Source organism: Gigantopelta aegis, chromosome 8 (assembly GCF_016097555.1).
Source record: "Gigantopelta aegis isolate Gae_Host chromosome 8, Gae_host_genome, whole genome shotgun sequence".
In the NCBI taxonomy this organism is placed as follows: domain Eukaryota; kingdom Metazoa; phylum Mollusca; class Gastropoda; order Neomphalida; family Peltospiridae; genus Gigantopelta; species Gigantopelta aegis.
The window spans coordinates 1,989,137-2,012,007 of record NC_054706.1 but is presented as its reverse complement, the minus strand read 5'-3'; the positions used below and the strand labels follow the sequence as shown (position 1 = coordinate 2,012,007).

Sequence of the window (22,871 nt, the reverse complement as noted above, 5' to 3'; positions counted from 1 at the left end):
TATATATATATACAAACATTGTTTATAACTATTGTTTATTACCATGATGGCTTGTTCAAGGGACCAGGTAAACATCAGTGTACAATGTTTATGTTACTTGAAACAAATATTTACATGTTTTATTTTGTAATTTTGTGTATCGTATGGGGAAGGGGAATCTGGTTCAATCGGTAGAGCACTTGTCTGAGGCACTTTGGTCATAGGATCAAACCTTGTTGGTGGACCATTCTCTAATTGTTTGTTTTCTTCATCAACCAGTGCCCCACACTGGTATTTGAAAAGACAGGGTTCACTGCCCGACTCCCACCCAGAGCCAGTTTTAACGACTCAATGGGTAGGTGTACGACCACTACACCTTCTTCTCTCTCACTAACCAATAACAACTAACAACTAACCCACTGTCCTGGACAGATAGCGGAGATGTGTGTCCATGACAACGTGCTTCAATCCCAATTAGATATAAGCACAGAAATAAGTTGAAAAGAAATGAAACTGAAAAGACAGTTATTAATAAATCTGTGTGCTCTAGTGGTGTCATCAAACAAAACAAACGTTAACTGGTTTTGGTGTGTTATATTCTACGTATTAACTTGGTCAGGGAAGCAGGCTATGTTTAGACGAAGGTGTTTTTGTTAATCAAAACAAACATTGATGTAATTTGTTTATCACTGTCGGTGTCTTCTAAATGTCCACTTCGTGTTGCAGGGTCTGGGAACGGACGAAGGAGCTATCATGGAAATTCTGTGCACCAGGAACAACAAACAGATTCAGAGCATTGTGGCAGCATACAAAATGAGTGAGTGTGGTTGCAGTTAGTCTAGAGGTTTAAGTCCAGTTTGTTGTACACTACAAACAAATACAGAGCATTGTGGCAGCATACAAAATGAGTGAGTGTGGTTATAGTTAGTCTAGAGGTTTAAGTCCAGTTTGTTGTACACTACAAACAAATACAGAGCATTGTGGCAGCGTACAAAATGAGTGAGTGTGGTTGTAGTTAGTCTAGAGGTTTAAGTACAGTTTGTTGTACACTACAAACAGATTCAGAGCATTGTGGCAACGTACAAAATGAGTGAGTGTGGTTGTAGTTAGTCTAGAGGTTTAAGTCCAGTTTGTTGTACACTACAAACAGATACAGAGCATTGTGGCAGCGTACAAAATGAGTGAGTGTGGTTGTAGTTAGTCTAGAGGTTTAAGTACAGTTTGTTGTACACTACAAACAGATTCAGAGCATTGTGGCAACGTACAAAATGAGTGAGTGTGGTTGTAGTTAGTCTAGAGGTTTAAGTCCAGTTTGTTGTACACTACAAACAGATACAGAGCATTGTGGCAACGTACAAAATGAGTGAGTGTGGTTGTAGTTAGTCTAGAGGTTTAAGTACAGTTTGTTGTACACTACAAACAGATTCAGAGCATTGTGGCAACGTACAAAATGAGTGAGTGTGGTTGTAGTTAGTCTAGAGGTTTAAGTCCAGTTTGTTGTACACTACAAACAAATACAGAGCATTGTGGCAGCGTACAAAATGAGTGAGTGTGGTTGTAGTTAGTCTAGAGGTTTAAGTACAGTTTGTTGTACACTACAAACAGATTCAGAGCATTGTGGCAACGTACAAAATGAGTGAGTGTGGTTGTAGTTAGTCTAGAGGTTTAAGTCCAGTTTGTTGTACACTACAAACAAATACAGAGCATTGTGGCAGCGTACAAAATGAGTGAGTGTGGTTGTAGTTAGTCTAGAGGTTTAAGTACAGTTTGTTGTACACTACAAACAGATTCAGAGCATTGTGGCAACGTACAAAATGAGTGAGTGTGGTTGTAGTTAGTCTAGAGGTTTAAGTCCAGTTTGTTGTACACTACAAACAGATACAGAGCATTGTGGCAGCGTACAAAATGAGTGAGTGTGGTTGTAGTTAGTCTAGAGGTTTAAGTCCAGTTTGTTGTACACTACAAACAGATACAGAGCATTGTGGCAGCGTACAAAATGAGTGAGTGTGGTTGTAGTTAGTCTAGAGGTTTAAGTACAGTTTGTTTTATACTACAAACAGATTCAGAGCATTGTGATAACGTACAAAATGAGGATATAAATTTACTCGGTGGTTATCCCATATGGATTAAATTTCCTTACACAGGCATTGAAATAAATCCAGAAAGGTCATTCAGGTTACCGAGAGGTTACCATATGTAAGAAAAGTCGACAATGGTGTTTTGTTGTTGACAAAAATTTCAACGTTTGTTTCCGAATGTAAACCAGGCAATGCATTCCACACTTCTGCGTTTAATTATTTCATAAGGAATTAAATAGATGTTCGCACGCACTTGTGCAATTGCAAGAAATTATAGTCATTCCAAGTTTAAGCAGCGTCCACTAGATGAATTTACTTCCACGTTCCGTTTTCTTGTACGAAATTGCACCGATGTTTGTGCGCACTTGTGCAATTTCAAGCAATTTCGGCAATCCGCGTTTAAGCAGCGCCCACTAGATAATTTACATCTGGATTTTGTTTCTCGTACCGATATTTGCGTGCACCGATACAATTTCAGAACATCCGCGTTTTAGCAGCGTCAACTAGATGTGTGCCGAGTAGTTTGCATTGTGGGTTATATTTTGAAGTAACCTGTAAATGGGTTACCACACACAATGCTTATTTCAATGCCTGCTTACATTGTTGATATAAACCAATAGTACATGTATTTATGTTTGAAGTTACAGCTCTTCTGTCTAAACTATACTGTTGTGAATCTCTTGTCCTCTTCTCTGTTTTCAGTGTACGGCCGCACCCTGGAACAAGATGTCATCAGTGATACTTCGGGTCACTTCAGAAAACTGTTGGTTTCCATGACAACTGTAAGACTATACTTTAGAACGGCAATTTTATTAAACTGTTTCTAAGTTTGTGTGCAGCTTTATGTTATATCTTTTAAAGCAGATGTTAAACATTGTTTTTACTTGGGTGTATAAGTATTCATTTATAATCAGTACGGTCACTTGGTTGACTTTGGTTAAACTTAAGTGTGTTTGGGTTTTGTGTGTGTTGTGTATTTGCTTTTTGTTACAAAAAAAGAAACAAATACAGGCTTTGATACCAAAATGATACACTCCAGTTTCTATTTGAACTAGTCAGTGTTGTCACGGTTTAAAATATTTTCAAAAGAGGTAACACACATTTAGAGCCAATGTACTACAGTCTGATACATATAAATAAATAGAGGCTATTTCATGGTTTTCTTCGAATACGATTTTTATGTCAACGAGTGATGTTTGAAAACCATATTTTCACACATCACGAGTTGACATAAAAAATCGTATTCGGAAAAACACCATGAAATGGTCTATTTATTATATACAGATTTCCAAATTTTTGACAATATCTTTCGCTTTTTGGTAATATCTTTCGCTTATCCTATCGAAAACACGTAACGTCATAATATATTTCTTCCTATGGAACTTTGCCAGAATATTTACTTGACCATAGACTTATAAAAAGAAATTTGAATAAAAATTATCTTTATTAACATTTATTTAACAATACTGCGGTGCAAACATACCTGACAACGCGATCCTCTAAAAACTCCCACAAAAACAAAACGAGTCGAACGCGGTTAAATTATTACACTAACACTCGATGACACTACATTGTGTCATCATTATGCAGCTTCGTATTCAATTCGTTTGATATATTTTGTCGTAATTGCACTTCGTATCCCTTTTTTATAGGTGCAGTTGTTTAAATTACATTTTTTATTTTTTACATTCGGTCAGATGCATTGGTAATCATCAAATTTAAATACGAAGAAACGAGACAAAGGGAGATAGTTTAATCATGCACTTTTACAAAAAAGTAAATACGATTTCTATATTTTCACTGTATCTAAAATACAGTGAAAATATGACTTTTCACCGGATATGACGTTTATGGTTTCCGTAGATCTATATATTTCATTGCTATGTATATAATAATACATTTTATCTTTTACATGGATGGAAAACACTGGGTTTTCTTCATGTATTGATGTAATGACTGTAATCTGTTATAATGTGCAAGTTGATACATTTAATAACACATTTTATTCTTTAGCATGGACAAAAAAAGATCATATGTCTTCATCAATTTAAGTAATATTGTTTAATATGTTATGTGACCTGTACAAGTCACTGGCCCTGTGCTTACAAAACTTTTGGAGTCTAGACCGAAGATTCTTGTAGAGTCTGAGACTTTAGTGTCATGTTGAGTTTCGTCATCATCTGCTGATGTGGCGTGTAATCTGTTTTTAGAGTTGCCCCACAGTACAGGTTCCTGGTTTTGATTTCTTGATGTGGTGGCATGAAATAGTTGCCCCACAGTACAGGTTCCTGGTTTTGATTTCTTAATGTGATTGCCCTACAGTACAAGTTCCTGGTTTTCATTTCTCTTGCAGGGTGGCCGTATAATCTGTTTAAGAGTTAAAGTACAGTACAAGTTCCTGGTTTTCATTTCTCTTGCAGGGTGGCCGTATAATCTGTTTAAGAGTTAAGTACAGTACAAGTTCCTGGTTTTCATTTCTCTTGCAGGGTGGCCGTATAATCTGTTTAAGAGTTAAAGTACAGTACAAGTTCCTGGTTTTGATTTCTCTTGCAGGGTGGCCGTATAATCTGTTTAAGAGTTAAGTACAGTATAAGTCCTGGTTTTGATTTCTCTTGCAGGGTGGCCGTATGGAGAACCAGCCTGTGGACATGACGAAGGCACAAACCGATGCTCAGGTAAAATAGATACGTAATGTGACCAGCACTTATCATCATCTGTTACGGGTGATACAGGGTGGGATGTAGTTTAGGGGTAGAGTGCTCGCCTGGCGATACAGGGTGGGATGTAGTTTAGGGGTAGAGTGCTCGCCTGGCGATACAGGATGGGATGTAGTTTAGGGGTAGAGCGCTAGCCTGGCAATACAGGGTGGGATGTAGTTTAGTGATAGAGCGCTAGCCTGGCGATACAGGGTGAGGGGTAGAGCGCTCGCCTGGCGATACAGGGTGGGATGTAGTTTAGTGATAGAGCGCTGGCCTGACGATACAGGGTGGGATGTAGTTTAGGGGTAGAGCGCTAGCCTGGCGATACAGGGTGAGGGGTAGAGCGCTCGCCGGGCGATACAGGGTGGGATGTAGTTTAGTGGTAGAGCGCTCGCCTGGCGATACAGAGTGGGATGTAGTTTAGGGGTAGAGCGCTCGCCTGGGATGTAGTTTAGGGGTAGAGCGCTCGCCGGGTGATACAGAATGGGATGTAGTTTAGGGGTAGAGCACTCGCCTGGCGATACAGGGTGGGATGTAGTTTAGGGGTAGAGCGCTCGCCTGGCGATACAGGGTGGGATGTAGTTTAGGGGTAGAGCGCTCGCCGGGCGATACAGGGTGGGATGTAGTTTAGGGGTAGAGCGCTCGCCGGGCGATACAGGGTGGGATGTGGTTTAGGGGTAGAGCGCTCGCCTGGCGATACAGGGTGGGATGTAGTTTAGTGGTAGAGCGCTCGCCTGGCGATACAGGGTGGGATGTAGTTTAGTGGTAGAGCGCTAACCTGGCGATACAGGGTGGGATGTAGTTTAGGGGTAGAGCGCTCACCTGGCGATACAGGGTGGGATGTAGTTTAGGGGTAGAGCGCTCGCCTGGCGATACAGGGTGGGATGTAGTTTAGTGGTAGAGCGCTCGCCTGGCGATACAGGGTGGGATGTAGTTTAGTGGTAGAGCGCTCACCTGGCGATACAGGGTGGGATGTAGTTTAGGGGTAGAGCGCTCACCTGGCGATACAGGGTGGGATGTAGTTTAGGGGTAGAGCGCTCACCTGGCGATACAGGGTGGGATGTAGTTTAGTGGTAGAGCGCTCGCCGGGCGATACAGAGTGGGATGTAGTTTAGGGGTAGAGCGCTCGCCTGGCGATACAGGGTGGGATGTAGTTTAGGGGTAGAGCGCTCGCCTGGCGATACAGTAGCCTGGCGATACAGGGTGGGATGTAGTTTAGGGGTAGAGCGCTCACCTGGCGATACAGAGTGGGATGTAGTTTAGGGGTAGAGCGCTCGCCGGGTGATACAGGGTGGGATGTAGTTTAGGGGTAGAGCGCTCGCCGGGTGATACAGGGTGGGATGTAGTTATGGGGTAGAGCGCTCACCTGGCGATACAGAGTGGGATGTAGTTTAGGGGTAGAGCGCTCACCTGGCGATACAGGGTGGGATGTAGTTTAGTGGTAGAGCGCTCACCTGGCGATACAGAGTGGGATGTACTTTAGGGGTAGAGTGCTCGCCTGGTGATACAGAGTGGGATGTAGTTTAGGGGTAGAGCACTCGCCTGGCAATACAGAGTGGGATGTAGTTTAGGGGTAGAGCGCTCACCTGGCGATACAGGGTGGGATGTAGTTATGGGGTAGAGCCCTCGCCAATGTTACACAACTTCTACAACAAAAGATTTGGTATGTACTGTCCTATGTCTATATGTCCGAATTACCAAATGTTTGACATCCAGTAGCTGATGATTAATAAATCAATGTGTGTAATGGAGTCTTTAAATGAAACAAACTTCCTCGTTTTGCCTTGTAACAGAGGTTATACCAAGCGGGTGAGAAGAGATGGGGCACGGACGAGAACACGTTCAATTCGATTATCGCGTCGCAGAGTTACGAGCAGCTGCGCGCGGTCTTCGACGCCTACAGCCGTCTGTCGAACCACGACATCGAGAAGGCCATCAGCAGCGAGTTCTCGGGAAACGTCGAGGTTGGCTTGAAGACAATCAGTGAGTGGACTTTAACGGTTTGACATGATACTTGTTTATGAGTGGACTTTTAACGTTTTGACATAATACTTGTCTGTTGAGTGGACTTTAACGTTCTGGCATATTACTCGTCTATTGAGTGAACTTGAACATTTTGACATAATACCCGCCTAGTGACTGGACTTTTAACATTTTGACATAATACTCATCTAGTGACTGGACTTTTAACATTTTGACATAATACTCATCTATTGAGTGGACTTTAACATTTTTTACATTATACTCGTCTATTGAGTGGACTTTAACGTTTTGTACATAATACTCGTCTATTGAGTGGACTTTAATGTTTTGTACATAATACTCGTCTATGAGTGGACTTTAATGTTTTTTACATAATACTCGTCTATGAGTGGACTTTAATGGTTTTTACATAATACTCGTCTATGAGTGGACTTTAATGTTTTGTACATAATACTCGTCTATTGAGTGGACTTTAACCTTTTTTTTGCATAATACTCGTCTATTGAGTGGACTTTAATGTTTTTTACATAATACTCATCTAGTGAGTGGACTTTAACGTTTTTTACATAATACTCATCTAGTGAGTGGACTTTAAAGTTTTTTACATAATACTCGTCTAGTGAGTGGACTTTAAAGTTTTTTTACATAATACTCATCTAGTGAGTGGACTTTAACGTTTTTTACATAATACTCGTCTAGTGAGTGGACTTTAAAGTTTTTTACATAATACTCATCTAGTGAGTGGACTTTAATGTTTTTTACATAATACTCATCTAGTGAGTGGACTTTAACGTTTTTTACATAATACTCGTCTATGAGTGGACTTTAATGGTTTTTACATAATACTCGTCTATGAGTGGACTTTAATGTTTTGTACATAATACTCGTCTATTGAGTGGACTTTAAAATTTTTTTGCATAATACTCGTCTATTGAGTGGACTTTAATGTTTTTTACATAATACTCATCTAGTGAGTGGACTTTAACGTTTTTTACATAATACTCATCTAGTGAGTGGACTTTAAAGTTTTTTACATAATACTCGTCTAGTGAGTGGACTTTAAAGTTTTTTACATAATACTCATCTAGTGAGTGGACTTTAATGTTTTTTACATAATACTCATCTAGTGAGTGGACTTTAACGTTTTTTACATAATACTCATCTAGTGAGTGGACTTTAACGTTTTTTACATAATACTCGTCTAGTGAGTGGACTTTAACGTTTTTTTACATAATACTCGTCTAGTGAGTGGACTTTAACGTTTTTTACATAATACTCATCTAGTGAGTGGACTTTAACGTTTTTTTACATAATACTCGTCTATGAGTGGACTTTAACGTTTTTTACATAATACTCGTCTATGAGTGGACTTTAACGTTTTTTACATAATACTCGTCTAGTGAGTGGACTTTAAAGTTTTTTACATAATACTCATCTAGTGAGTGGACTTTAATGTTTTTTACATAATACTCATCTAGTGAGTGGACTTTAACGTTTTTTACATAATACTCATCTAGTGAGTGGACTTTAACGTTTTTTACATAATACTCGTCTAGTGAGTGGACTTTAACGTTTTTTACATAATACTCGTCTAGTGAGTGGACTTTAACGTTTTTTACATAATACTCGTCTAGTGAGTGGACTTTAACGTTTTTTACATAATACTCATCTAGTGAGTGGACTTTAATGTGAGTTTTTACATAATACTCATCTAGTGAGTGGACTTTAAAGTTTTTTACATAATACTCATCTAGTGAGTGGACTTTAACGTTTTTTACATAATACTCATCTAGTGAGTGGACTTTAACGTTTTTTACATAATACTCATCTAGTGAGTGGACTTTAACGTTTTTTACATAATACTCATCTAGTGAGTGGACTTTAACGTTTTTTACATAATACTCGTCTAGTGAGTGGACTTTAACGTTTTTTACATAATACTCGTCTAGTGAGTGGACTTTAACGTTTTTTACATAATACTCGTCTAGTGAGTGGACTTTAAAGTTTTTACCCCAGCAGTCACTCATAACGGAAAATATTTTCCATATTTTCTCAGTGAGAAATATTCTGCATTGGTCTAACGAACAATACTATTGGACAATTTGATGCTTACAAACCAATGACTTTGTCGGTACTAAATATGACGTCATCACGATTTGACAAACACACAAAATGACGTTATGTAGTTTAAAGAGTTTGCCTTTACGGGTCTCTGTTTTTGGTGTTAAATTAATAACAAAATGTCATTTTAATGCAATTCATTATAGATTTGGAAGCAGAATAAAGAGAACTTGTGTTTTTTAAAATTATCTATGAACGTGATTAAATTACAACGTTATATAATTCTCAGAACAGTGCGTAAAATAGTTTACATCGTTCCTATACAGGTTGGCCTTCGTGCATGTGCGTCAAAAATAAAGGCTTTTAGAGAAAAAATAGCTGAGGTAATAAATAGAATAACAAACTCGTTACCAGTTATTATCAAATTTATGTCCCTCGTGAAATAATTTTCATTTGTCATTTGACAACTGAAAATTATTTCACTCGGGACATAAATTTGATAATAACTGGTAACTCGTTTATTATCCTCTATATACTTGTCAAGTGAGTGGACTTTAACGTTTGACATAATACTCGCCTATGAGTGGACTTTAACGTTTGACATAATACTCGCCTATGAGTGGACTTTAACGTTTGACATAATACTCGCCTATGAGTGGACTTTAACGTTTGACATAATACTTGTCTAGTGAGCAGACTTTAACGTTTGACATAATACTTGTCTAGTGAGCAGACTTTAACGTTTGACATAATACTTGTCTAGTGAGCAGACTTTAACGTTTGACATAATACTTGTCTAGTGAGCAGACTTTAACGTTTGACATAATACTTGTCTAGTGAGCAGACTTTAACGTTTGACATAATACTTGTCTAGTGAGCAGACTTTAACGTTTGACATAATACTTGTCTAGTGAGCAGACTTTAACGTTTGACATAATACTTGTCTAGTGAGTGGACTTTAACGTTTGACATAATACTTGTCTAGTGAGCGGACTTTAACGTTTGACATAATACTTGTCTAGTGAGCAGACTTTAACGTTTGACATAATACTTGTCTAGTGAGCAGACTTTAACGTTTGACATAATACTCGTCTATGAGTGGACTTTAACGTTTGACATAATACTCGCCTATGAGTGGACTTTAACGTTTGACATAATACTTGTCTAGTACTTTAACGTTTGACATAATACTTGTCTAGTGAGTGGACTTTAACGTTTGACATAATACTTGTCTAGTGAGCAGACTTTAACGTTTGACATAATACTTGTCTAGTGAGCAGACTTTAACGTTTGACATAATACTTGTCTAGTGAGTGGACTTTAACGTTTGACATAATACTTGTCTAGTGAGCAGACTTTAACGTTTGACATAATACTTGTCTAGTGAGCAGACTTTAACGTTTGACATAATACTTGTCTAGTGAGCAGACTTTAACGTTTGACATAATACTTGTCTAGTGAGCAGACTTTAACGTTTTGACATAATACTCGTCTATGAGTGGACTTTAACGTTTGACATAATACTCGCCTAGTGAGTGGACTTTAACGTTTGACATAATACTCGCCTATGAGTGGACTTTAACGTTTGACATAATACTTGTCTAGTGACTGGACTTTAACATTTTGACATAATACTTGTCTAGTGAGTGGACTTTAACGTTTGACATAATACTTGTCTAGTGAGCAGACTTTAACGTTTTTTGACATAATACTTGTCTAGTGAGTGGACTTTAACGTTTGACATAATACTCGTCTAGTGAGTGGACTTTAACGTTTGACATAATACTTGTCTAGTGAGTGGACTTTAACGTTTGACATAATACTTGTCTAGTGAGCAGACTTTAACGTTTGACATAATACTTGTCTAGTGAGTGGACTTTAACGTTTGACATAATACTTGTCTAGTGGGTGGACTTTAACGTTTGACATAATACTTGTCTAGTGAGCAGACTTTAACGTTTGACATAATACTGTCTAGTGAGTGGACTTTAACGTTTGACATAATACTTCGCCTAGTGAGTGGACTTTAACGTTTGACATAATACTTGTCTAGTGAGTGGACTTTAACGTTTGACATAATACTTGTCTAGTGAGCAGACTTTAACATTTGACATAATACTTGTCTAGTGAGCAGACTTTAACGTTTTGACATAATACTCGTCTAGTGAGCGGACTTTAACGTTTTGACATAATACTCGTCTGTTGAGTGGACTTTAACGTTCTGGCATATTACTCATCTATTGAGTGAACTTTAACATTTTTACATAATACTTGTCTAGTGAGCAGACTTTTAACATTTTGACATAATACTTGTCTAGTGAGTGGACTTTAACGTTTTTTACATAATACTCGTCTATGAGTGGACTTTAACGTTTGACATAATACTCGCCTATGAGTGGACTTTAACGTTTGACATAATACTTGTCTAGTGAGTGGACTTTAACGTTTGACATAATACTTGTCTAGTGAGCAGACTTTAACGTTTGACATAATACTCGTCTAGTGAGTGGACTTTAACGTTTGACATAATACTTGTCTAGTGAGTGGACTTTAACGTTTGACATAATACTTGTCTAGTGAGCGGACTTTAACGTTTGACATAATACTTGTCTAGTGAGCGGACTTTAACGTTTGACATAATACTTGTCTAGTGAGCAGACTTTAACGTTTGACATAATACTTGTCTAGTGAGCGGACTTTAACGTTTGACATAATACTCGCCTATGAGTGGACTTTAACGTTTGACATAATACTTGTCTAGTGAGCAGACTTTAACGTTTGACATAATACTTGTCTAGTGAGTGGACTTTAACGTTTGACATAATACTTGTCTAGTGAGCGGACTTTAACGTTTGACATAATACTTGTCTAGTGAGCAGACTTTAACGTTTGACATAATACTTGTCTAGTGAGTGGACTTTAACGTTTGACATAATACTTGTCTAGTGAGCAGACTTTAACGTTTTGACATAATACTTGTCTAGTGAGCAGACTTTAACGTTTGACATAATACTTGTCTAGTGAGCAGACTTTAACGTTTGACATAATACTTGTCTAGTGAGCGGACTTTAACGTTTGACATAATACTTGTCTAGTGAGCAGACTTTAACGTTTGACATAATACTTGTCTAGTGAGTGGACTTTAACGTTTGACATAATACTCGCCTATGAGTGGACTTTAACGTTTGACATAATACTCATCTAGTGACTGGACTTTTAACATTTTGACATAATACTCATCTATTGAGTGGACTTTAACGTTTTTTTACATAATACTCGTCTATGAGTGGACTTTAACGTTTTTTACATAATACTCGTCTATGAGTGGACTTTAACGTTTTTTACATAATACTCGTCTATGAGTGGACTTTAACGTTTGACATAATACTCGCCTATGAGTGGACTTTAACGTTTGACATAATACTCGCCTATTAGTGGACTTTAACGTTTGACATAATACTTGTCTAGTGAGCAGACTTTAACGTTTGACATAATACATGTCTAGTGAGCAGACTTTAACGTTTGACATAATACATGTCTAGTGAGCGGACTTTAACGTTTGACATAATACTTGTCTAGTGAGTGGACTTTAACGTTTGACATAATACTTGTCTAGTGAGCAGACTTTAACGTTTGACATAATACTTGTCTAGTGAGCGGACTTTAACGTTTGACATAATACTTGTCTAGTGAGTGGACTTTAACGTTTGACATAATACTTGTCTAGTGAGCAGACTTTAACGTTTGACATAATACATGTCTAGTGAGCAGACTTTAACGTTTGACATAATACTCGCCTATGAGTGGACTTTAACGTTTGACATAATACTCGCCTATGAGTGGACTTTAACGTTTGACATAATACTCGCCTATGAGTGGACTTTAACGTTTGACATAATACTTGTCTAGTGAGCAGACTTTAACGTTTGACATAATACTTGTCTAGTGAGCAGACTTTAACGTTTGACATAATACTTGTCTAGTGAGCAGACTTTAACGTTTGACATAATACTTGTCTAGTGAGCGGACTTTAACGTTTGACATAATACTTGTCTAGTGAGCGGACTTTAACGTTTGACATAATACTTGTCTAGTGAGCAGACTTTAACGTTTGACATAATACTTGTCTAGTGAGCAGACTTTAACGTTTGACATAATACTTGTCTAGTGAGCAGACTTTAACGTTTGACATAATACTTGTCTAGTGAGCAGACTTTAACGTTTGACATAATACTTGTCTAGTGAGCAGACTTTAACGTTTGACATAATACTTGTCTAGTGAGCAGACTTTAACGTTTGACATAATACTTGTCTAGTGAGCAGACTTTAACGTTTGACATAATACTTGTCTAGTGAGCGGACTTTAACGTTTGACATAATACTTGTCTAGTGAGCAGACTTTAACGTTTGACATAATACTTGTCTAGTGAGTGGACTTTAACGTTTGACATAATACTTGTCTAGTGAGCAGACTTTAACGTTTTGACATAATACTTGTCTAGTGAGCAGACTTTAACGTTTGACATAATACTTGTCTAGTGAGCAGACTTTAACGTTTGACATAATACTTGTCTAGTGAGCGGACTTTAACGTTTGACATAATACTTGTCTAGTGAGCAGACTTTAACGTTTGACATAATACTTGTCTAGTGAGTGGACTTTAACGTTTGACATAATACTTGTCTAGTGAGTGGACTTTAACGTTTGACATAATACTCGCCTATGAGTGGACTTTAACGTTTGACATAATACTCATCTAGTGACTGGACTTTTAACATTTTGACATAATACTCATCTATTGAGTGGACTTTAACGTTTGACATAATACTTGTCTAGTGAGTGGACTTTAACGTTTGACATAATACTCGCCTATGAGTGGACTTTAACGTTTGACATAATACTTGTCTAGTGAGCAGACTTTAACGTTTGACATAATACTTGTCTAGTGAGCGGACTTTAACGTTTGACATAATACTTGTCTAGTGAGCAGACTTTAACGTTTGACATAATACATGTCTAGTGAGCAGACTTTAACGTTTGACATAATACTTGTCTAGTGAGCAGACTTTAACGTTTGACATAATACTTGTCTAGTGAGCAGACTTTAACGTTTGACATAATACTTGTCTAGTGAGCGGACTTTAACGTTTGACATAATACTTGTCTAGTGAGCAGACTTTAACGTTTGACATAATACTTGTCTAGTGAATGGACTTTAACGTTTGACATAATACTTGTCTAGTGAGTGGACTTTAACGTTTGACATAATACTCGCCTATGAGTAGACTTTAACGTTTGACATAATACTTGTCTAGTGAGCAGACTTTAACGTTTGACATAATACTTGTCTAGTGAGCAGACTTTAACGTTTGACATAATACTTGTCTAGTGAGCAGACTTTAACGTTTGACATAATACTTGTCTAGTGAGTGGACTTTAACGTTTGACATAATACTCGCCTATGAGTGGACTTTAACGTTTGACATAATACTCGCCTATGAGTGGACTTTAACGTTTGACATAATACTTGTCTAGTGAGCGGACTTTAACGTTTGACATAATACTTGTCTAGTGAGCAGACTTTAACGTTTGACATAATACTTGTCTAGTGAGCAGACTTTAACGTTTGACATAATACTTGTCTAGTGAGCAGACTTTAACGTTTGACATAATACTTGTCTAGTGAGCGGACTTTAACGTTTGACATAATACTTGTCTAGTGAGCAGACTTTAACGTTTGACATAATACTTGTCTAGTGAGCGGACTTTAACGTTTGACATAATACTTGTCTAGTGAGCAGACTTTAACGTTTGACATAATACTTGTCTAGTGAGCGGACTTTAACGTTTGACATAATACTTGTCTAGTGAGTGGACTTTAACGTTTGACATAATACTTGTCTAGTGAGCAGACTTTAACGTTTGACATAATACTTGTCTAGTGAGTGGACTTTAACGTTTGACATAATACTTGTCTAGTGAGCGGACTTTAACGTTTGACATAATACTTGTCTAGTGAGTGGACTTTAACGTTTGACATAATACTTTTCTAGTGAGCAGACTTTAACATTTTAGTGGAGCGGAAGTTAGCTCAGTCGGTTGAGTGATCGCCTGAGGTGCTTGCATCGCAGGATCGAACCACATCGGTGGATCCATTCAACTGATTTGGGCTTTTCTCGTTCCAACCAGTGCACCACAACTGGTCAAAGGCCGTGGTATGTACTATCCTGTCTGTGGGAAAGTGCATATAAAAGATCCCTTGTTGCTAATGGAAAAATGTAGTGGGTTTCCTCGGATGACTATGAGTCAGAATTACCAAATGTTTGACATCCAATAGCTGATGATTAATTAATCAATGTGCTCTAGAGGTGTCGTGAAACAAAACAAACGTTTTTTAACATAATACTTGTCTATCCGCAGATGATTTCTCGATTATAGAGGATGCTGTTTTTACACAAAGCAGTTTTCACGAAGAGCTTGGATTTGATCTGAAATCATTTGAAAAATTACCTTTTATTTAAGCAGAGAATTTTCATTTAAAAAAAAAATCATTTCATGCCAAAATTTTAAGTGTTTCATGCTGAAGTTTGTTTCAGGTTTTTAACATTGATTCTCTCTCAGGCTGTTATGTAGCATTTATTTAAGCAGTGAATTTTCATTTAAAAAAAAAAATTAATTCATGCCAAAATTTTAAGTGTTTCATGCTGAAGTTTGTGTCAGGTTTTTAACGTTGATTCTCTCTCAGGCTGTTATGTAGCAAGAGTAAGTTTGTAAAGATCTTGCTCTAACTGTTTCTTATGTTGTTTTCAGTACAATGTGTACGCAACCGAACAGCCTACTTCGCAGACAGACTTTACCATTCTATGAAAGTAAGTACACTTGTCAACTACACGTATCACACGCAGCACTCTGGTTTTAACTGAGTCTTTCTGTGCAAGTTATATTTGTGTCTCCTTGATTAAGTGCGATGGTAAGACATAGTAGTAAAATGTATTGATGAAAGTTTTGATAATGAACACTAATTCAACAGGATTAAATGTTGCACCTACACATATTATAGTCTGGTTTGGTGCAATCCGACTGGCTTATAAAACTCACTCACTTTCGGTGTACTCTGTTTATTTTGTTTTTAAATATTATCATTCCTTGTGAGTAAATAATGTTTAAAAATAATTGAAAAAGAAATAATGTTTTTAACATGTATTGAATTAATATTCACACATGCAACAATGACCCAGCTGACACTTGAGCTTGAAGCTTGTGATAAACGGAACTCAATGCAGAAATTTAATGTACACATTGATGTCATTACCAGAAATATTTATGACAAATTAAAATTGCTGCCTATCTCGGCAGAACAGTAGTTTGATTTAGTTTGCTTATTAATGTAGCTTTATCGCTTATTGTCTCCCCTTGACCAAGTTGAAAGGTGAGGTATAGATATTACTTATCTGATGCCGTCAATAGCGTCAACTTGTGTGTTTTAACTTGACATCAAGTCTTTGTGATTGGCTCTGTTTCACACAATAAGCTGCAAGTTCTAGATCAATAAAACTTGGTTTACAATTCAATCAATGAATTTTCATCATAATGGATCTTTAAAAAAATGTAAAATTTAATTTTAAAAAGTATTATTACTATATTTTATTTAAAGAAATATATTAACTCTTTCACCACTAAGTTTTACAGTCTTGACCTTCCCTGCACACTGAGTTTAAATAGCAGATTTATGATCATGTTTGTTAAAGGATAAAACTACTTCTTTTATCATTAATTTTAGTTATAGGCTATACATTTCCAGAAAGGTGAATGGACGGCTGTCTAGATAAAAAAATAATACTTTAAAAATGTTAGATTTAACAGGTATAAATCTGGTAATTACAGGTAAACTATGCATATTACTCGCCTATTTGAGTAGGTAGGACTGGTAATTAAAAAAAAAAAACAGTACAAATGTTTTTCTTGTTGGATAATTAATTAATTAACATTCCAGTTATAATTTTAAAATATATATTTACAATGCTTTTGCAAAATTAAGCTTTCATTTCATCAACAGAAATATCATACCACACACCTTTGTTGTTAGCAGGATCTGTATCACGCTTTTTTTTTGGCATTCATGTTGGTAAATTACACAATTTTTCCATACACTGTATTGGAATAAAATAGCGAAAAGTACTCTATGGCGTTTGTGTTGACGTCAAACACTTTTACGGGCCCCGGATTTTTAGTAAACGTTGATCTGCAGGTAACTGAATATGGCTCATGTGTCCAGGTAAACTCAGGCGCGTGGTAAAACAGTGGCAAGTCATCTTGTAACTCGTCATCGGTATCATTTTCTTCTAAATTGCCATGTTTAATGACATTTCGTTCACGATCGCCAATCTCGATTAAATCAAATGCACCAAAGTCCATAATATCCCACATTTCATCATCGGAAAACCCGTCATCTGAATCGCAACCATTGTTTTCAACAGACGAAATTTCGTCACCTCGGTTCATGTTTAATTACAGTCAGAATATCAGTATAAACTTGGAAAAACTCGTTCAAAATTCGCTAGAACATGGGCGCAGCCATTACAGTGTGTCACATGGCAGCTATGGTCGCGCGAGATTTTATCTAATTATAATATTGACGCGTCACTCGGCGCCAAATATGAACAGGTGTTACAAGCCGCTAAACCGGCCTGTCGTGGTGAGAGGCACTGGTATCGCAAGCCGGTATACCGGCCTGTCGTGGTGAAAGAGTTAATCGTGAATGTTATATCACAAATTATTTTTTTATTTACCTAATCAGTTTACATGGTAGCCGAGACATTATGCTCACTGAATTGGTTTGTTCAGGCGAGACATGAATTTCCACAAATGTTTTCTAATCAGTTTACATGGTAGCCGAGACATTATGCTCACTGAATTGGTTTGTCCAGGCGAGACATGAATTTACACAAATGTTTTCTAATCAGTTTACATGGTAGCCGAGACATTATGTTCACTGACTTGGTTTGTCCAGGCCAGACATGAATTTCCACAAATGTTTTCTAATCAGTTTACATGGTAGCCGAGACATTACGCTCACTGAATTGGTTTGTCCAGGCGAGACATGAATTTCCACAAATGTTTTCTAATCAGTTTACATGGTAGCCGAGACATTATGCTCACTGAATTGGTTTGTCCAGGCAAGACATGAATTTCCACAAATGTTTTCTAATCAGTTTACATGGTAGCCGAGACATTATGTAATGCTCACTGAATTGGTTTGTCCAGGCGAGACATGAATTTGCACAAATGTTTTCTAATCAGTTTACATGGTAGCCGAGACATTACGCTCACTGAATTGGTTTGTCCAGGCAAGACATGAATTTCCACAAATGTTTTCTAATCAGTTTACATGGTAGCCGAGACATTATGTAATGCTCACTGAATTGGTTTGTCCAGGCGAGACATGAATTTGCACAAATGTTTTCTAATCAGTTTACATGGTAGCTGAGACATTACACTCACTAAATTGGTTTGTCCAGGCAAGACATGAATTTCCACAAATGTTTTCTAATCAGTTTACATGGTAGCCGAGACATTACGCTCACTGAATTGGTTTGTCCAGGCAAGACATGAATTTCCACAAATGTTTTCTAAGAATGGTTTGTTTGTTTGCAGGGTGCGGGAACGGACGACAGGACTCTGATTCGCGTGGTTGTCACGCGTTGTGAGGTCGACATGGTGCAGATTAAACAGGAATTCCAGAAACGATACGGCAAAACACTTGAGGCGTTCGTCAGGGTGAGTTGTAGCCTTTGATATATAAGAGGGGTTTTTTCATGTGTTTTTGTTTTGTTTTAGCTATTTATCAAGGAATTTATATGAAAAAACACTGGAATAATTTTTAGGGTGAATAAACATACGTTTGACATAATACTTGTCTAGTGAGCAGACTTTAACGTTTGACATAATACTTGTCTAGTGAGCAGACTTTAACGTTTGACATAATACTCGCCTATGAGTGGACTTTAACGTTTGACATAATACTTGTCTAGTGAGCAGACTTTAACGTTTGACATAATACTCGCCTATGAGTGGACTTTAACGTTTGACATAATACTTGTCTAGTGAGCAGACTTTAACGTTTGACATAATACTTGTCTAGTGAGCAGGACTTAACGTTTGACATAATACTTGTCTAGTGAGCAGACTTTAACGTTTGACATAATACTTGTCTAGTGAGCAGACTTTAACGTTTGACATAATACTTGTCTAGTGAGCAGACTTTAACGTTTGACATAATACTTGTCTAGTGAGTGGACTTTAACGTTTGACATAATACTTGTCTAGTGAGCAGACTTTAACGTTTGACATAATACTTGTCTAGTGAGTGGACTTTAACGTTTGACATAATACTTGTCTAGTGAGCGGACTTTAACGTTTGACATAATACTTGTCTAGTGAGCGGACTTTAACGTTTGACATAATACTTGTCTAGTGAGCAGACTTTAACATTTTAGTGGAGCGGAAGTTAGCTTGTCGGTTGAGTGATCGACTTTGACGTTTGACATAATACTCGTCTACATGAGGAGACTTTAACTGATTTGGGCTTTTCATAATACTTGTCTAGTGAGCACAACTTTAACGTTTGACATAATACTGTCTGTGAGGGACTTTAACGTTTGACATAATACTTGTCTAGTGAGAAAACTTTAGTGGGTTTGACATCGGATGACTATGAGTCAGACTTTAACGTTTGACATAATACTTGTCTGATGAGATTACTTTAACGTTTGACTCTAGACTTGTCTAGTGAAACAACTTTAACGTTTTTTGACATAATACTTGTCTATGAGCAGATGATTTCTCGATTATAGAGGATGCTGTTTTTACACAAAGCAGACTTTTTTCACGAATAGCTTGGATTTGATCTGAAATCATTTGAAAAAATACCTGTTTATTTAAGCAGACTTTTTCATTTAAAAAAAAAATCATTTCATGCCAAAATTTTAAGTGTTTGACATGCTGACTTGTGTAGTCAGGTTTTTAACATTGATTCTCTCTCTTGCTGTTATGTAGCATTTATTTAAGCAGTGAATTTTCATTTAAAAAAAAAAAAAAGTCATGCCAAATTTTAAGTGTTTCATGCTGAAGTTTGTGTCAGGTTTTTAACGTTGATTCTCTCTCAGTCTGTTATGTAGCAAGAGTAAGTTTGTAAAGATCTTGCTCTAACTGTTTCTTATGTTGTTTTCAGTACAATGTGTACGCAACCGAACAGCCTACGTTCGCAGACAGACTTTACCATTCTATGAAAGTAAGTACACTTGTCAACTACACGTATCACACGCAGCACTCTGGTTTTAACTGAGTCTTTCTGTGCAAGTTATATTTGTGTCTCCTTGATTAAGTGCGATGGTAAGACATAGTAGTAAAATGTATTGATGAAAGTTTTGATAATGAACACTAATTCAACAGGATTAAATGTTGCACCTACACATATTATAGTCTGGTTTGGTGCAATCCGACTGGCTTATAAAACTCACTCACTTTCGGTGTACTCTGTTTATTTTGTTTTTAAATATTATCATTCCTTGTGAGTAAATAATGTTTAAAAATAATTGAAAAAGAAATAATGTTTTTAACATGTATTGAATCGAATATTCACACATGCAACAATGACCCAGCTGACACTTGAGCTTGAAGCTTGTGATAAACGGAACTCAATGCAGAAATTTAATGTACACATTGATGTCATTACCAGAAATATTTATGACAAATTAAAATTGCTGCCTATCTCGGCAGAACAGTAGTTTGATTTAGTTTGCTTATTAATGTAGCTTTATCGCTTATTGTCTCCCCTTGACCAAGTTGAAAGGTGAGGTATAGATATTACTTATCTGATGCCGTCAATAGCGTCAACTTGTGTGTTTTAACTTGACAAAAGTCTTTGTGATTGGCTCTGTTTCACACAATAAGCTGCAAGTTCTAGATCAATGAAACTTGGTTTACAATTCAATCAATGAATTTTCATCATAATGGATCTTTAAAAAAATGTAAAATTTAATTTTAAAAAGTATTATTACTATATTTTATTTAAAGAAATATATTAATCTTTCACAACTAAGTTTTTACAGTCTTGACCTTCCCTGCACACTGAGTTTAAATAGCAGATTTATGAATTTTCATTTTAAAAATAAAATATTTCTTTTATCAAAATTTTTAGTTATATGCTGACATTTGTGTCAGGTGAATGGACGGCTGTCTAGGCTGTTAAAAAAATAATACTTTAAGCAAAATGTTCATTTAAAAGGTATAAATCTGCCAAAATTTTACAGGTTTCATATGAAGTTTGTACTCGCCTATTTGAGTTGATTCTCTCTCAGACTGTTATGTAAAAGAGTAAAACAGTAAAGATCTTTTTCTAACTGTTTCTTATTAATTGTTTTCAGTTATAATGTTTACGCATATATTTACAATGCTTTTGCAAAATTAAGCTTTCATTTCATCAACAGAAATATCATACCACACACCTTTGTTGTTAGCAGGATCTGTATCACGCACTCTTTTTTTGGCTTCATCTTTTGTGTAAATTACATTTGTTCTTCCATACAGTGCGATGGGAATAACATAGCGTAAAATGTACTCTGATGAAAGTTTTGTTGATGAAAACAATTTTACGGGATTAAATGTTTTACCTAAACATATTGAGTCTGGTTTGGTGCTGAATATGGCTCATGTGTCCAGGTAAAACTCACTCACTTTCGGTAAAACTCTGTTTATTTTGTTTGTAACTCGTCATCATTCCTTTTCTTCTAAATGCCATGTTTAATGATAATTCGAAAAAGAAATAATGCCAATCTCGATTAAATCAATATTCACCATGTCCATAATGACCCACTTTCATCATCGGAAGCCCGTCATCTGAAACGGAACCATTGAAATTTAACAGACAAATTTTCGTCATTACGGTTCATGTTTATGACAAATCAAAATTGCAGTATAAACTTGGCAGAACACTAGTTTCATTTAATTCGCTTAGAAATGTAGCTTTAGCCGCTTAGTGTGTCACATGACCAAGTATGGTCGCGCGAGGTTTATCTAATTATACTTATCTGATGCCGTCACTCGGCGCCAACTTGAACAGGTGTTTTAAGCCGCTAAACATCCTGTCGTGGTGATTGGCACTGGTCACACAAGCCGCAAGTTCTAGATCCTGTCGTGGTGAAAGAGTTAATCGTGAATGTTTCATCACAAATTCTTTAAAAAATTTACCTAATTAATTTTAAAAAGTATTATTACGAGACATTATTTAACTGAATATATTAATTGAGGCGAGACACAAATTATTTTTTTATTCACCTAATCAGTTTACATGGTAGCCGAGACATTATGCTCACTGAATTGGTTTGTTCAGGCGAGACATGAATTTCCACAAATGTTTTCTAATCAGTTTACATGGTAGCCGAGACATTATGTTCACTGAATTGGTTTGTCCAGGCCAGACATGAATTTCCACAAATGTTTTCTAATCAGTTTACATGGTAGCCGAGACATTACGCTCACTGAATTGGTTTGTCCAGGCGAGACATGAATTTCCACAAATGTTTTCTAATCAGTTTACATGGTAGCCGAGACATTATGCTCACTGAATTGGTTTGTCCAGGCAAGACATGAATTTCCACAAATGTTTTCTAATCAGTTTACATGGTAGCCGAGACATTATGTAATGCTCACTGAATTGGTTTGTCCAGGCGAGACATGAATTTGCACAAATGTTTTCTAATCAGTTTACATGGTAGCCGAGACATTACGCTCACTGAATTGGTTTGTCCAGGCAAGACATGAATTTCCACAAATGTTTTCTAATCAGTTTACATGGTAGGTGAGACATTATGTAATGCTCACTGAATTGGTTTGTCCAGGCGAGACATGAATTTGCACAAATGTTTTCTAATCAGTTTACATGGTAGCCGAGACATTACACTCACTGAATTGGTTTGTCCAGGCAAGACATGAATTTCCACAAATGTTTCTAATCAGTTTACATGGTAGCCGAGACATTACGCTCACTGAATTGGTTTGTCCAGGCAAGACA

The 22,871-nt window shown here is 36.8% G+C and overlaps 1 protein-coding gene across 5 annotated transcripts in view; it reads left to right on the top strand.

The window, feature by feature from the left end:
• LOC121379130 (annexin-B12-like) overlaps positions 1 to 22,871 on the top strand; it is a 49,528-nt gene that overhangs the window by 20,732 nt on the left and 5,925 nt on the right. For 3 of the 5 annotated variants that reach the window (XM_041507613.1, XM_041507610.1, XM_041507612.1), the window contains exons 9-13: positions 706 to 796; positions 2,760 to 2,839; positions 4,676 to 4,732; positions 6,550 to 6,739; positions 15,611 to 15,669. In XM_041507613.1, the coding sequence (XP_041363547.1) occupies positions 706 to 796; positions 2,760 to 2,839; positions 4,676 to 4,732; positions 6,550 to 6,739; positions 15,611 to 15,669 (477 nt within the window). Of the gene's footprint in view, positions 1 to 705; positions 797 to 2,759; positions 2,840 to 4,675; positions 4,733 to 6,549; positions 6,740 to 15,610; positions 15,670 to 18,454; positions 18,611 to 22,871 lie in introns of those variants that run through there. The other 2 variants (XM_041507615.1, XM_041507614.1) reach the window with 1 other exon arrangement.